The sequence below is a fragment of the Thalia democratica genome, chromosome 5 (assembly GCF_965202585.1).
Source record: "Thalia democratica chromosome 5, ktThaDemo2.hap1.1, whole genome shotgun sequence".
Classification (NCBI taxonomy): Eukaryota; Metazoa; Chordata; class Thaliacea; order Salpida; family Salpidae; genus Thalia; species Thalia democratica.
In genome coordinates this window covers 55,497,775-55,513,995 of record NC_139169.1, presented here as the reverse complement: position 1 = coordinate 55,513,995, position 16,221 = coordinate 55,497,775, and the positions used below count along the sequence as shown (strand labels likewise).

General features: G+C 24.5%; 1 protein-coding gene across 2 annotated transcripts; it reads right to left on the bottom strand.

The window, feature by feature from the left end:
- Positions 1-302: 302 nt before the first annotated feature.
- LOC145835617 (cholecystokinin receptor type A-like) lies at positions 303-13,861 on the bottom strand. 2 transcript variants are annotated; one of them, XM_082943291.1, is made up of 10 exons: positions 13,613-13,861; positions 12,606-12,869; positions 12,140-12,255; positions 8,608-8,762; positions 7,081-7,220; positions 6,118-6,200; positions 4,018-4,179; positions 2,237-2,347; positions 1,096-1,227; positions 303-826 (listed from the first exon to the last, which is right to left on the bottom strand). In XM_082943291.1, the coding sequence occupies exons 1-10, from the start codon at positions 13,818-13,820 to the stop codon at positions 680-682; spliced, it is 1,518 nt and encodes a 505-aa protein (XP_082799417.1). In that variant the 5' UTR covers positions 13,821-13,861; the 3' UTR covers positions 303-679. The 2 variants fall into 2 exon arrangements, with proteins under 2 accessions (XP_082799417.1, XP_082799418.1); XM_082943292.1 differs by having other exon boundaries at positions 13,609-13,733.
- Between the last annotated feature and the right edge of the window lie 2,360 nt (positions 13,862-16,221).

Sequence of the window (16,221 nt, the reverse complement as noted above, 5' to 3'; positions counted from 1 at the left end):
TTAGTTGTATAACATTATGCAGCCTTTTAGTAAAATTTTAAAAGCTAGCAAAAATTATTCGTTTAACTGAATAATTACACTTATGTAAACTTTCATTAGCATATAAAATAATGTTTTATTAGCAAAATTGTTTTGAGAAGTAGTTAATAAAACCTTTTTTTTATTTTAATTTTTAGTTAAAAATAGATTTTCATGACATTATAATAATCATAAGTTAATGTACAAATATACTATTCAAATAAAATCGAAAACTTATTTAATAGAAGCAAACTCTACTTCAACAATAAGTTATAAATGCTTGAAGTTTTAAAAGGTTTTTTAATGTAGTTGTAAATATATAAGTATTTATTTAAAAAAATTAGTGATTTAAAAATAATAGTTAAAGCCAAACACATAAAAGGTAGCACAACAAAATAAATTTAAAGTGAAGCAAACATAGTATTTTTTCATTTTTGACACAATGAACATAACTAGTTAACAATTTATCTGTTTCAAAAAATGACTGTTCTTTATAGTTATTCAAAAAAAAACAGTTCATTTACTTAAATTATAAATTTTCATTGACAATAAAATTGTTTAAAAATAAAAAGTTAAAAAAAAAAAATTACTTTTTTTTACGTAAATACTTTTTAAAGTTTAAAGTACAAAGTATGCCAACACAAAATTCAAATATCTCGTGTTAGTGCTTGCTAGTAACGATTGATGACGTGATATTTTCTTCTGTCTGCTGCAACGATTTGTGATCTCGTCTCAATATAGGAGTGACGCAAACCTCGCTTGTCATCGTCGTTGCCATGGTCAGATTCATCTGGTTACTAGGCGATCTCTGATGCCGTTTAAATTGTATCAAGTTCATAAATCACAAGAAAAATCTATATTGTTTATGAAAAATTCGAATAGAAAAAATTGTTTTTAGAACTGGCTATTTTGTACTTTTGCAACTCATAATTTTTAATACTTCTATATGATAAATTAAAACTTCAGTTGCTGTTTAGTTTTTTTTTGTAAAACAAAGTAGTAAAATATAAAAAAAAATTTAAAGTTAAAACACATTTAAACAACAGATTATATAACTGAATATATATACAAGCTTACATTGCGTCTTATGTTGTTGTAGCATTTAGTAGGCAAACAGCAAGTGAAAGCTTTAACAAAACTTTGACGAAACTTTAGGTTCATAAAACAGTAGATAATTGGGTTTATGCAGGAAGATACATAGGAAAGAAGCTGTTTTTGTTTGAAAGATACTTAAATTAAAATTTAACATGAAACTTATATTTACAATTTTTTTAAAAGTTTAAGTTAGATTTAAGTTTACCAATGATTACTAAAAAATTATTAAATGATTTAGAAAATATACTATAGCTGCATAAAATTTATAAAACTAAACTACTGGTTAACTTTTGCCACTTAAAATGTTTTAAATCTGTTTCTACAACACTTATCAAATGCAAAAACTGTTTTAGTTAATCCAGTTATTTTATAAGTAAGTTTTATACTAGTTGCACCAAACATGAAAGTTAGGTAAGCGAGAATTTATAAACAATTTTTTATAATTGAATAGGTTAAAATGAACTTTATAAAAAAGAGAACGTGTACTACTATTAGTCATGTAAACTAGTTAGTTTTTTAGCAGTTTAAGTATCTTATCATTATAAGCACAAGACAAATAGCTTCTTTTTTTAGACTACACTAAGATAAAAAATAATTAAATCTCATGCAAAAAAATTTTTTTTGACCTAACAGTGTTGTAAGATCAATTAAGAATTATTCACACATTTACTTCAGATGCTACTTTTAAAGTATTTTCATGATCTCAAGTATTATTTAAAAAAATTGCTTTTGACTGAGCGAAAGTGAGTTAGTTAGTAATTATAAACTTTTAGTAAAAAAAAATAAGACAGAAACATTATCTAAAATATATTCTAAATATTTTGAAATAACTTTCATACAGTACATGTTAAAAACAGACCTAAAAATAATTTTTGCTAAGAATATAATCTAATTATGGTGTGGTCATGCTATGACCAACGTCATGCGTTAGGGATCTTGCACTTGGTTAATGCATCAATTAAAAAGTTTCATAACAAAAACACCTTTGCTTGCTATCGATTAAAAGCTTTTACGCTTTTTAATATGCCTTATAAAGATTAACCGAGATGTTAAGCGCCTTGTTTTGAGTTTAAATTTAGACTACTTGAGTTTTAAAAAGTATGCTTTGATACACATAGCTTACTTGTATGAAAGCAACTGTTGTTTTGCTTATACTTTTACGTGCCTTCTTTGGTTCGTAACCTTTCCAAACGTTTATAATAAACAGCGGAGCCCAGCATATGAAAAAGAAAACCTATGAAATTGATTTTTGTTTATAAGGCAAGTTCAAAACAACTTACGAACAAAAACCGTAGTAAATATTTTTAAACTTTTGGTCTTAAAAATAAACTTTTCCAGGAAACAAAACAGTTTTACTTGTTATTTAAAAGATAAAGCAAATAAAAAAGTTTACTTCGTTTTTAAATTTATTACAACCGATGCTGTTTTGCTTGTTTCTGTTTCGCAAAGTTTTATCTAATAATAAAACAGAAGTTGTAAGTATTATCCTGTTCTTTTGTTTTGTCAAATTCAGCTGGTGTTTAGCTATTTCCTTGGAGCATACAAAGCTCTGAATAATTTATTTGCTCACTGTTGACTCTGATAATCTTACTAAGTAGTTTTGGACACCTTTGATTTTATGATATCTGCTCGATGACCAAAACTGCAGATGTTGCGTTTCAAAATGACCGAAATACGCATTTCACATCACATTAGTAAGTACGATATTATCGAAAGCCTAGTCTTTATGTCACTTGAAAATCAAAAAAGGAGTGATTTTAATAATAACTTAGGTTTTTAGGCTATAGAAAATAATCATTGCAAAAAAATTAAAAAGTAAGGTATGTTATGGTAAGTCAATGAATTTCTATATTAAAACAAAGATTACCGGTATAATACTTGATTTAGACAAGTATATAAAAAAGTTTTGCTTTTGTTTACTCAAAAGTATTTGAAAAAATAAACTCTTGTTGAAAAACAGTAGGAAGAGCAAAATCTAATAAAAAACTTCTAAGTATTGTAGTACTAAAAGGTGTCTTATTAGTAAAAATTTTTTTAAGGCCAAAAAAAAAATTGACACAAAAAAAAACCTTTAGCTTATTAAAGCTTTAGAAGAGCTATATTAAAGCTCACTTTATAGTTAGTTTTTAGCTAACTTTAAACGCAGCTAAACCAAAAACTATTACTAATTAAATTTATAAAGAAACTTTAAAAGTTTTTATATCAAAATTATAAACGGTGTGTTGCAACGTAACTTCCAACTTGCCATTTCTTGTTCAATTTGATGCTCTGACATGTAAGTTTAACCGAATCGAACAACTTGTGCTAACTTTCTTACTTGTTTAATGCTAAAGCTTTCCATGCTAACATGAGTCACTCTCACTTAATAAAACATCGCTGCCGTAATCTTAACGTTCATGTTTAATAAAATGCTATGTGTGTTTTTAAAATCACTCTTTCTTATTAAACTTCAAAATTGTGAATTTAAATTTACTATTTTGAAAACATGCTCAGGGTTTTTTGACGATATTATTGTTATTGCACAGTAAATTGCACAGTTATATAATTTTTAAACTCCTAACATAACTTTATTACTATAATACTAAAACAAAAACATAACATTTTTGCTCTTTTGATCTTATGTATTTATTAATAATTACTACGTAAGTCAAAATTTTAGTATCATAATTAAAGAAAAACCTCTTTATTGCTTTAATTAAGCTTTTACTTAGTTTAAATTTAACTTAATTAATTTTAATTTAATTTAGTTTTAATTATCAGATAACTAAACAAATTAAAGGTATATAATATTAATGTATATTTATATGCAAGTTTTATTTGATTAAAATAGTTCACATTAAACAAACTCCCCAAAAATGTAAACTTTACATCATCAATTAATTATAATGCTGAGAAATAACTAACCACCACAACTATTAACATACGAACAACTTTCTTTTTCGATTCAAGCTGAGATTTAGATTGATACGCCATCGATCTTTGCCTGTTTAATTGGCCGCCTGATTTTGTACTTTGGCTACTATTTTGCCCTGGTATATCTAGGCTTTGCTTGTTTCGTAAAAAACTCTGTTATATTTTTAAGTTAATTAAATTACATGTTCTTTTTTTTTCTTTAAGGTTATAAATGCCACAAATTGAATTTAACTTTTCAACAAGCTTTAATTTCTCAATTTAAAGTTCAACCTATATACCTTAAAAAAACTCAAACTTTACCTTTAAATAGCTTCACTTGATTAGATACACTGTAAGTGACATTTAAATTATACAAACCTTTTATAGACATATATATATATATTACTAAAGAAACATAGAATTGTTTCATTTCTGGAATACAAAAAGTCTTGTTGTTTTTGTTTGACATGATGTATTTAAGTAATAAAGAAGTTAATTTTATTTGCTTGTATACATATTAGTCTTAAACAGTGTTTTTTACACGATTTAGAAACCACGTACAAACTTAACATCTTGTCAAACATTCAACCACTTTTTGTCGTTTGGACGAGGTTTACCTACATAATTTTTGTTTGAGACAAATTTCAAATTAACAGTAAAATTTTGAAATTCACTAACACTTACCTCTCGATTATTAAACAAAAGAGTATTTTAATATTACTTCGTAAAAACTAGTGTATTAACTAGTATTTTATAAACAAAAGTATTAGCTTGAAACTTTTAGTACAGTTTGGTATAACATGAAAGCAGTTTATGAAATGATTTAGAAAAAAGTTTTCTCAATTAATTACTTAAAAAAGCATTTTTACTTGTATATTGATTTTATTAAATCTCTGGAGTTCAAACACGAAACTTAATAAAATTTAAGGCTTTAGTGTAGCTTAACTTCAAAAGCATTTTTTTGCGGTCAGTTTAAAGCTAAATCGTACGCAAAATGCACATAATACACTATAAGTAATAAAACTAATTTAATACCGCAATTAATACTACTAAGTAAATTCCTTTCAGTACATCCTGATAATTACAATTTTTGTGTTTAATAATTTTACTAGTTTACCTTTAAATTTTTATTCGAGTTATATAAAAAAAAATCAAAAGCGTAAATTTGTATGCTATTATGAACCACTATGTTTGTGATTTAAATACTGATTTTCTGATATTTTCTACTAGAAAAAATAAACTTGCTTATTTTAGTTTTTATATACGTTTAAATAACGTTTCTTAATAATCTTCTCAAATGAAAAATGTGTACTTTTAGCTTTAATTTATACATGCAAAGTATTTTAAATGTGTTTACTTTCACTGATGAGATTACTAAAAAGAAATTCTTAGCTTTTCTGCTTTTTAGTGCTATTTTTTCAATAACAAACTATTGTATAACTAACTAAACTTTAAAAATGTTAATTAAATTGATATTTTAGTATTGGCTTTAGTCTAAAAAGTAGTGGACTGGATAAGAGATAGTGGTAACTACTTTTTTTGAATAAACACTTAAAAATGTTCATAAAACTTTTCTGAAGTTGAATATTTTTTCTAAAAAATCTCTAATCTTTTTGGTAAACTTATCGTATTAAAGCAGTTTGTTTTAACTTAAAATACACGAATCGTAGTAATTAAATAAGTTATGTTGTATAAAAAATTTATGTTGGTACTTTTTTACTTTAGTTAGCTATATGTGTACTGTCTATTAATTAATCAGTTGTATTACACTAAATTAAGCATTATATTAATAATTATTAAGTAGCCTAAATATTTGTCATATATTCAATATAAGCAGCAATAAAATAAAAGTACTAACATAAATTCAATAGCAAAATAAAGTTTGTTAACAAAAAATAAGTTTTTTTTTAAAGCTTTAGAATAAACAAAAATAATAAGTCATGAATATTCAAAACACTTTTGTAAGAGTAAATAAACTATTTATGATTTTTTAAGCAAGTGTAAAGGTCTTTAGACTCTAATATTGTTTTAGTGTTGTTAAAAATTTGTTAAACTGATTATATCTACATGCTCAAACAAAATTAATAGTATATGATATAAATCATTACAAACCAATTTATCACTTTGATATGTTCTTCTTGAATCTGTATATTTGTCATCATCTCTATTACTATCCATTCTATTCATAGTTTTTACTAAAAAAGTTTTGAAAAATTAAATACAAAATAAAATGTTTATAAAATAAATTACAGTGAGATATAAAGTAAAAATTAACTTTAAATATATCAAGGTATAAATGGTTTAAAACTTAAATCAAAAATATAAAAATATTTATTAAAAGTTTTCTTTATGTTACTTATAAATTTAAAAAATCGTTTAAAAATTATGTTAGCTCGTGAATTATTTACTAGTTAGTCTTAAATAATTTTATGATGAATGGTATGTTTATAGTCTGACTTTTTTATATTAGAATTGGACAGCTTTTGATAGTTTGATAAATTAGTAAAAACTGTATAAAAAACTATTGGAAATTACTATCTAAACTCTTTAAAAACTAAAACTGAGCAAGTGATCTTTCATTTCTTGAAAAAAAAAATTCAATTCTTATTCGAAATAATGAATTAAACATTATTTTTAGATCAGAGTTCAATTTTTTTTTTAGTAAATGAAAGATCTCTAGCTCACTTTTTGTTTTTAAAGAATTGCGACAGTTATTTTCGATGGTTTTTAAGCCAATTTTTTTTTAATAAAACATTTTTTTCAACTTAAAGTATCATAATAAACAAATGCAACTATAATAACGTTTTTAAATATTTTTTTGGAATCATTTTATTTGAAATTAGAATAGCAATTAAGTAAAACATGTAATAAGTGTTAAAAGTTTAATTCAACTGAAGTTTTAAATATTTAATAAAATTGTTTTGTTATGAACAAAACTTAAAACAGCTTGAAAAATATAAAAAGGACATCAATTAAGATTTTATATAATGTTTTAAACAGTAAAGTTACTTACTTGTTTAATTAAAAAAAAAATAAAACTGTTTTAAAATGTTGATTATAGCTAAAAAGCCTGACGTGATATTGTTGATTGATTCTTTAAAGGAGTCTTGGAATGAAACTGAAATCCCTTAAATATTTGTCGACAGACCATAAAGTATGCACCCGCCATGAAAATACCAGGAATTAAGAACAGAGTCAATATTAAAAAAGTGTACCTGTTGAATACAAAATTCTAAATAATAGTTTTTATTTCGAAAAAAAAAACTCTAAGGTTTAAATAAAACTAAGTTATAACTGAGTATTTGTTATTTTTAAACTTGATGTCTAGCAATAAAACATAATTTTACTAGTACTACTAAAAAATTACAATTTTCAAAATATTTTTTTAATAAATTTGGCATAAATTTTTTTTTTAATTGAAAAGTATTTATTCTTAAAAAGTTTTAAAAGAAAAGCTTTTAAATTAGTTCTTTAAAAAAAAAGTCTAAAAAACGAAAATCTCAAAAGTTTTAGATAAACAAATTTTTCATACGACAAAACTGTTTGAAATTATTTAATATATCAAAGCAAAACAAAATTATTATATAATTTAAATTTAGTACTTAAAACTAAAATGTTTAAAATTAGTTACATCAAATATGTTGTACAACGAATATAAAAACTTTGAACATAAATACTTTACCAAGTGATATTAGCTTCCAATGAAAATGACGGTCCAAATGTTAAAATTTATGTGGAAATAAAATTTAATAATTTGTTAAAATTCACACTTTTTTTAAACGTAAAAACAACTTTTTTATTAACTAAAAGTATAGTAATTGTAGTCTATAGTTTTCTAAATTATTAATTTTTGTTGGTCATAATAGTAAGGTCAAATATTATATTTCTTTTGTTTAAACTTAGCAATAAAAAAATCAAAATTTTTAATGATCATGATCTTTTAATTAAACATTTTTTTAAACATAATTTCCATAATAGCATAATCGCATACTTCCAAAGGTATTATCATTGTAAAAACTGTTTTTAAATGCAATTTAATACAGGTATCGGCAGGCATTTGGTCGTGGCGAGCTAAATTTTAAAATTATCAATATACGCGGGCAGCAGTTGTAGTTTTAATTACAACATGACCTTTCTTTATCTTCATAACAGAACAGATCAAGAATATCTAGTGTAATTAAAAAAAGTTCTTTAGCGGACCAGATTTACATGCTCGCGGGTCGAATTCCATTTATGATAGAACCACGCGGGTCGCAGTTTGCTGACCCCTGGTATGATACACAACTTTTATATCTAAACAACGAGCCGTGTATTTTTGTATATTTTCGACAAAAAAAAAAACACTTACGATTTGATCTAATCTTAAAATTTTTTGTATCTAAGATAAGATGTTCACATGTACTAAATTTTTTAGAGTTCTCGATCAAACTAATTTAAACTATTTTTCTTTAAACTAAAAACTAATAAAAAGCAAACTAAAAAAACAAGCATTTTTGTGGTGATATTAAGTTTTGTTTATTTCAATAGTGTTATTAAAAAATTGCACTTTTGATATAAAAAATAAGCACATAAATACTACACAGATGTTTCTGTGAAACTTACCAGATTTTTTGAGATTGTTTATCATTTACACCAAAAGACATTCGACAAGCTAGTGTACATTGTTTTAGTTTTAAAACTGGAATGCTATCAAGCTTGCTATAAATAAAATAAGGAGACATGATTATCAAGCTCAAAACCCAGATGCTTCCTATTACCTGTTATGTTTTTGTAAAGTATAATTTAAGTAAAACTCTATTGAAGTGTAAAGTTCATATATATTATTGTAATGTACTATAATTGTATAGTTTGTTTTATAAATTTCATTATCTACTAACATATAAAAAATTTTTACAATTTCTTTTGAGCTGATACTAAATAAGTTTTATTCTAGATATGAAAATTATGATATACTATCCAAGTACTATTAAGTTAATAATCGCACAAATCTTAAAGTTGTAGTGATGGTAGTTGTAGATTTAGTAGTATTGAAATCTTAATGATGGTTTACAAAAAAAACTTTAATTTAGCATATTTTGAAAACTTGAAGTCTATAACAACGTTTCTTTGTAGAAAATATTATAATTGTATCAAAAACTGCAATTTTCTATCAAAAAGTTTAAAATACCCTTTCAAAAATTGTATTGATTTTTATTATGAAAACAAATAGCAATTGTTCAAAATCTAGACGGTGCAATTTGCGTTATTTTATTTTAAAAGCTGTTTTAGAAAAGAATAAAGAAAGCTAGTCTAACTAAATGATTTAGTTTTGTATAACTAAAGGTAGCTTAGTTAAAACAAAGTTGTTCTTTTAACGAGTCATATTTAAAAGTAATTTTTTGTCGTAACAGGTTTAATAACGTTTAAACAATTAGCAAAAGTATTAAAGGCTTAACGAAAGCAAAAGCTGGATTAAGTATAAAAAATTTTTGTAGGAAAAGATTACAAAATAGTTACAGCTAATATAATTTAAAAAAACTGTTTGGTTTCGAAAATAATTTAAATAGACCACAAACGCCACGCACGCGTCTCTCAAGGGTAAACCGAAACGCGCACCGCTCGCTAAACACAAACTTCACTTGAAAATTGGAAAACATACGACATCTAAGGCGTCAGAACCCGCAGAGTTGTTTAACGTTGCAAATTAGTGTCAAAAATTCGCTTGAAAGCGTTTCAAATATCAAGCGCATTCGACAGCATTCGGTTCAAGTTGATGTAGTTTTTGAGAGCGCGTCGCTTGTGTTTCAATGCATAATAGATGACGGCTGTGTTGTCGAAGGAGCAAAAACTAAATATAAATAACCAAAATAGTAAACAACTCTAAAGCGCTTTTCAATAAGACTTTGTTTAAAAAACAAAACCGAATCGGTAGTTGCGCAACTGAAATTTACCTCTGTTGATTTCCGCATTTAACGTTTGCATTAATTTTTAATTTCCACAGATTGTCTAAATGACGTAGTTTAGAATTATCTACGAGTTAAATAAGGATTTTTATATTTATATTTTTTATCAATTATAATGAGTAAATTTTACTTAGCTGGTAGTATTAAGGAGAAAAGGAACAGTTCATATCTAAGTAGCAAATCTAATTTATGTATAGTAATAACATAAAGAAGAGCTGCTTAAAAGCTAATATTTATTTCTAGAATTCTGCATAAAAAATTACTTATTTTATGTATTTAACAAAAAAAAACATTCATTACTGTAGTTGTATATAAAAAAAAAAAAAAAAAATTTAAAAGTTATAATGTATGTTTATAAAAAAATACTTTTTAATATTATTAGTTTTAAAGTTTATACATATTTCTAAATTATACTTAAAACTAATTCATTATACAATTTTAAAAAGTTAAACTTAAAGATTAGAAACTACAAATGCAAAACATAGTTTATGTGTAGTTATTATATATATAATACTTAGAAAATATTCTAACATATGTTTATTACAGTTTATTTATGGTTTAACTTATTGAGATAAATACTTATACTATGTTTTCATTTAAAAAATTTTAGTTAAAATAATTTATTTGAATCAGAGTGTACTTCGATTAAATTAGGTGTTATACAACTAAAAAAATTTCAATATAATATAGTTTAAATTTTAGCAGCTAACGCCAATTTGTTTATTTTTTCAAGTACCTTACACTCTAAATAAAATACTATTAACTATTAGATAAACATATTTTACTTACAAGCTTCTAAAGTTAAAATAATTGTTATTTAAAAACGTTATTATATATATAGTAATTATTAAAAATAGTAGTAACGTAAACAAAAAATTATAATTTATAAACAAAGAATGTTAGTTTATATTGATATTATTAAAACAAAACCTTCAAAATATTTTTTTTTAATAAGTTTTTACTAAAAATATTAATTTGTAGTTTGCTGCAATATTATCCTAACAATTTATAATTATCATTGATTAAAATTAATATATGTTTGTAAAAGTAAAATTACTGTTTATTCAGTTTCATTTGTTACGTATTTTGCACTTTTAGTTGATTTTAGCTCGGAATATTAAGTAAAAACTCTGTTTTATCAGTCATGATTAGTGTTGACGTTACCTCTTGTGACCTTTCTAAGTTATTACTTTGTAAAATCAAAGCACAAATAGGAATACAAGTATTCACTAACGCAATGCTTTAATTTATATGTATCAAGGTTTAAAATATACCTAAATACTTTGGTCTATTGATCCCTGAAAAAATTGTAATTTTTATCCTTTTTTTTTTTTTGTTATTTTAAAATGAGTTATCTTTGAAAAAAGCTGCAGTTTTACTTAAAAAATTTTAACAAGAGTTTTTTTTTTTTAAATATTTATGTAAAATTAAAGCCTAAAAAGCTTTTGAATGAATTAAATATGTACTAGATTTTTCATAAATAAAAATATGATTGAATTAATTACCAAGCCAAGTATTTAAAAGAAAATTTTTGTTAAATACATAGCAATTTAGTTGAGCAATGCTTTATTTTTGAATCGTGTTTAATATTCTTTGAAAAAAATTGTACAAAAGTAAAGTATAACATTTTGATGTTCTTAATAAAGTATAAAACTTTTAAATAATAACAAAAAATAATAAGAAAACTACGTTTGAGTTTAAAATTAAATCAAAATTGTGCATAAAAAAATATTCAAACTTATATTATGTTAACACGGTCAAAAACTTTGTAACAAACTATTTTCACAGCTTTCTTAAAAATTTTTAATTAAGCATAAAATAATTTTGTTTGTACTTAGTTACAGTTGCTTTAAATCGTGGTTTCTCAGAATCGTTTATATAACCATGCACTTAGCAGAAACTTTAATATTTACCCCTAAACTAGTTAATTACCTATTAACGTTTTCGACCCCTTGCTAGTTATTTCCTGCGACTAAAGGGACGATATCGCCCACTTAAGTATACCCTCTTTGAAATAATAACCGATTCAATTTTAAAATCTTTACGGATAGTCGAAAAAAAAAAAGCTCAGAAAATTTTGAAATTTACTTTTATTTATGAGCAATTTATTATATACTAAATACAAACTTTTAATTTATTATAGTATTGAAACTTAAAGTTTAAGTGTTATATAAGTAGAAGCATGAAAAAACTTTATATGCATGCGATTTCGTTTGCCAGTGTCTTGACTTCAACGGTTTGCAAATGGCGTGGTACCTTTCGAGTGAAATAGCTGTCATTGTGAAAGTTGAAACTGACACCGACATTCCTGAAAAAAATTTTGGCTCATATTAATCTCTTCCATGTCAATTTAAAAGTTATTAATATGGTAAGACGACAACTAAGATCCTTAAACCAGGTTTTTTTTTAGGGGTAGTTAATCAAAAAAATATATGACTTAAAAAAAAGACCATAAATTTCAATAATAAAGTTTAAGAAAGCCAAACAAGAACATTTAAAAACATCTTTTTAAATCACTCAGAATTTCAAATGTTGTGCACTTATCAGAAAAACGTTTTAATTTGGCTATATATAAAATTGAATATTTTGTTTTATGGTTATATTCGCCCAAGACAAGTTATAAAACTACAGATAAAATTGTTTAAGAAAATTAAATACCCATTAAAAACACGAAAACACGACACATAATTTCCCCGAATATGAAGCGTTCCAGCGTTTGACCGACGACGCCAATGGGGATGCAGATCAACGCTTGCAGCCCGTCGCTGATGGAAAGTGACAGCAAGAAGCAGTTGGTCACTGTTCGCATGTTAGGGGAAGACCGCAAGGTGGCAACAACAAGCAGGTTGCCAACGACGCCAAACACGAACACAAATGTGTAAGCTGTCAACGTGAAGGGCGAAAGACTTGATGTTTCTCGATCTGTTGAAAAGTATAAGTGTTAAAATTTTCATTTTTTTATTTAAGTAAATTTATAAAAGTCAACCAGTTTGTATTTTCACACTGATAGTCTAGCTTTTAATTTTTCAACTTTTCTTATTCCTAATTTAAAAAAAAAATATTTATTTTATCTAAAAACTTTAATTACAACCTTATACTTTACTATTTATTACTAAATTAGTCACTAAACATTACCCTTAAGATAAGAATTTGATTTTTATTGTATAGTTTTTTTTTGGGTTTATTATTCTTAAATACTAGTATTATAATTAATGTTTTAAATAGCAACCATTTTCCATTACTCAACTATACTTTCAGAGTTTTAGATTTAGAAGCACCGATAAGCTCTGTGAGCGAAACATTGTTTTAAGAATATATTTAAGAAAATATAGTTAGTGTATTTGTTTTCTTATTAAATAGAGAGATGTCTAATTGATTCTTCAAAACAACTAAACGTATAAGAAATGTTGTATAATAAATAAAATATTTTAGTCAGCATTGAGTTTATTTTGGTTTTTTATTTCTGTCTATAGATATTTAAAACTTCTTGTGTTCAAAAAACATTAATATAAAAATCAGCAATCTTGAAATCAAATTTGAACAAGTAAAAATAGTTTGCACTGCAGTAGATTTATTAAAAGTGTTTACTTTAAACTTTTAATTTTTAATAGTAAAGTTAGAATAACAAAGTTGTGATATCAAAAAAGATAGTTTTACTAACTCACAGTCATTACTTGAGTTTAACTCGGCTGGCTTAATGCTTGTAAGATTTGAGTTGTACCAAGACTCCGTTGAAGAATCCATTGTAATCATAGGGACTGAAGTTTCATTGTGATTCTGAGTCGCGACGTAGTTGTTTTCGAACAGCGAGGAATTTTGTAGCGAATTGTTTCTTATTTGGAAAACACCATCGATACAATAAGAGTTTTTCATTGTCTTTAGTTAAAATTTACATTTGTTTATAAACTAATATAACGTCTGTAAATGTTTTTTTTTTCAAATCTGTATTTTAATTAACAGTATTTAAGTTTCGTTTACTTTTAATTTTTTAACTACTTTTATTAAAAAATGCTTTTATAAGTTTTGTTAGTTTTATTAGTTTAAGTTACAATAATCAAAAAATAAAATTAATCTAATTTTTAATACAAAAAAAATAAGAATTTTAATAAAAGTTTGTAATACTTTTTGTAAGCATAGCCTGAGTTATACTTAAAAAATTATAAAAATTCTTTTGATAAACAAGTTGTACTTTATACAAATTTTTATCTTGCTCTTAGTTGTTTTTACTAACAGTCTATTTTTAAAAACATTAATAGAAAGTAAGAACAACAAAAAAACACTAAAAAGCCTAAGGTAATATCCCTGAATCATGTACTATAAATCTAATGCGCATTAAGAAAACGTATATCTTGTAGTATAACTGAGACAAGATAAATGTGTTATAACATGTTTATTCATAGCTCCAGTGCGACAACTCAAGGAAGAAATAAAAAATTCAAAATATTAAGAGTGTTTTTAAATAATAATATTTAATGTTTTATGACAATACTTAGTTTTATACATTGTGTGTACTTATTACAATAAAAAATTTGAAGTTTAATTGATGTAAATTTTCTTATGTAAACTAGCATTTAATTTATTGAAATAAATTTTTTGAGAACAAGTTATAAACTTTGGTGTATAATTTGAAAAATCTAAAAAATCAGATAGTTTACGCTATTGAAAGTATAAATCAAAACTTAAATATCATAGTCGGTTTTCTTCAAGTGTCATCATTTAATTTTCAAAACTAAATTTGAGAACAGGCTAAAAGAAAACGTATAAAAAAATTAATAGTGTTTGGTTTAGTTTGTGTAAAAATAACTAATGCTATAAAAAATATGAATATATTTCTTTATACTGATATAAGATAGTTACAGTATAAACTTGTGTTTCTATCTAAAAGAATGCTATAAGTTCTAACTTTTTTTTATGACCAAATAGTTATATTATTTATAGGCAATTAAATAAATGTCGACAAATCATTTATAAAGCGATAAAACTTACCTTTAAGTTTTGGTCAAAAGCTTTAAGTTAATCCATAGTTATTGGCAAAAACAAACTTTGTTACAAAAAGTATATTAATATAAAAAGTATAAAACTATTTTAAATGACTCTTTTATCTCTAAAAAAACTAGAATGTAGATTCTGTACTTATCTATAAAGTTTTAAGTTTAAAATTTGTATAAGGGTATACAAAACGTGTTTTTCAAAAATATATTATATCTACAAAATTAAAAAAACAATGTTTGAAGTTTAAAAATAAATAAAAAAACTTGTAAAACGAGAACATATATTGAATACAAATAATTATTTATCGACTTATTTTACATAAAGTTATTATCAAAAAACTAGAATCTACTAATTAAAAATGCTAATTATTTTTGGTTTCATACTAAAATAGAAAACTCTTTTTGCTTCTTGGTAACTTGATGAAAGATGATAAAAAAAAAGATAAATACTTATATATATTGTTTATTGAACGAAAATAAAAGCTCTCAAATATTTGGTCCAAGGACCTGGTGTACGAAAAAACCTTTCGGTTATCGAGACATACACCAGGATACAGTTTAAAGTCATGTCCAGTTATATTGTGTTTTAGTTGTGCTTAAACTTGAATATAATGGTTTTTAAACCTTTCACTTAACTTTAAACACATGATTACCTGCTTGTAGATTGAAAACTGCAATTTTTTTTGTTAAGACTGACTGACAAGTTTCAATAAAAACAAAACACGGGTCTCAGTCTACCGAATATCTGTGGCTGATAATCGAAAAGCAAACATTTATGTTAACTTGAGGTTGTCTTACGGCATACGAATTTTCAGGCTTTGGCTTTGTTAGTATTTCACCGAAATTTTCTTTGATTATTAATTACCTTCTTAACGAGCTCAATTAAAACGGTTTTGTAATTTAAACCTAGAGTTATATTTTGACATTTTACCTCAATTAGTAAAAAAAAATTCTTAGGTTTACTGTTATAGTTTAGATTTTAGAAGCCTAGGTCCGGTTTACACTGTTTTAGTTGTGCTTTAATTAAGTTATTTTTATTTATTTTGTGTTTTATTTGTGTTTTTAAGTCATCTTTAATTTGATTTACCTTTTTAACATTAAAAAATAAATAAGTAGATTAGAAAAAATAAAGAAATATTATACTGTTTATGTAAACTGAGTTTATTTACTTTGTGGTTTAGTGCGTACCAGAGTTGCCAAAATGATAGTTTTGTTATAGTAATTTAGCACTTGAACGTAACAAAATATTGTTTGTTTATTATTAAAATTTCACGCTCGAGTAA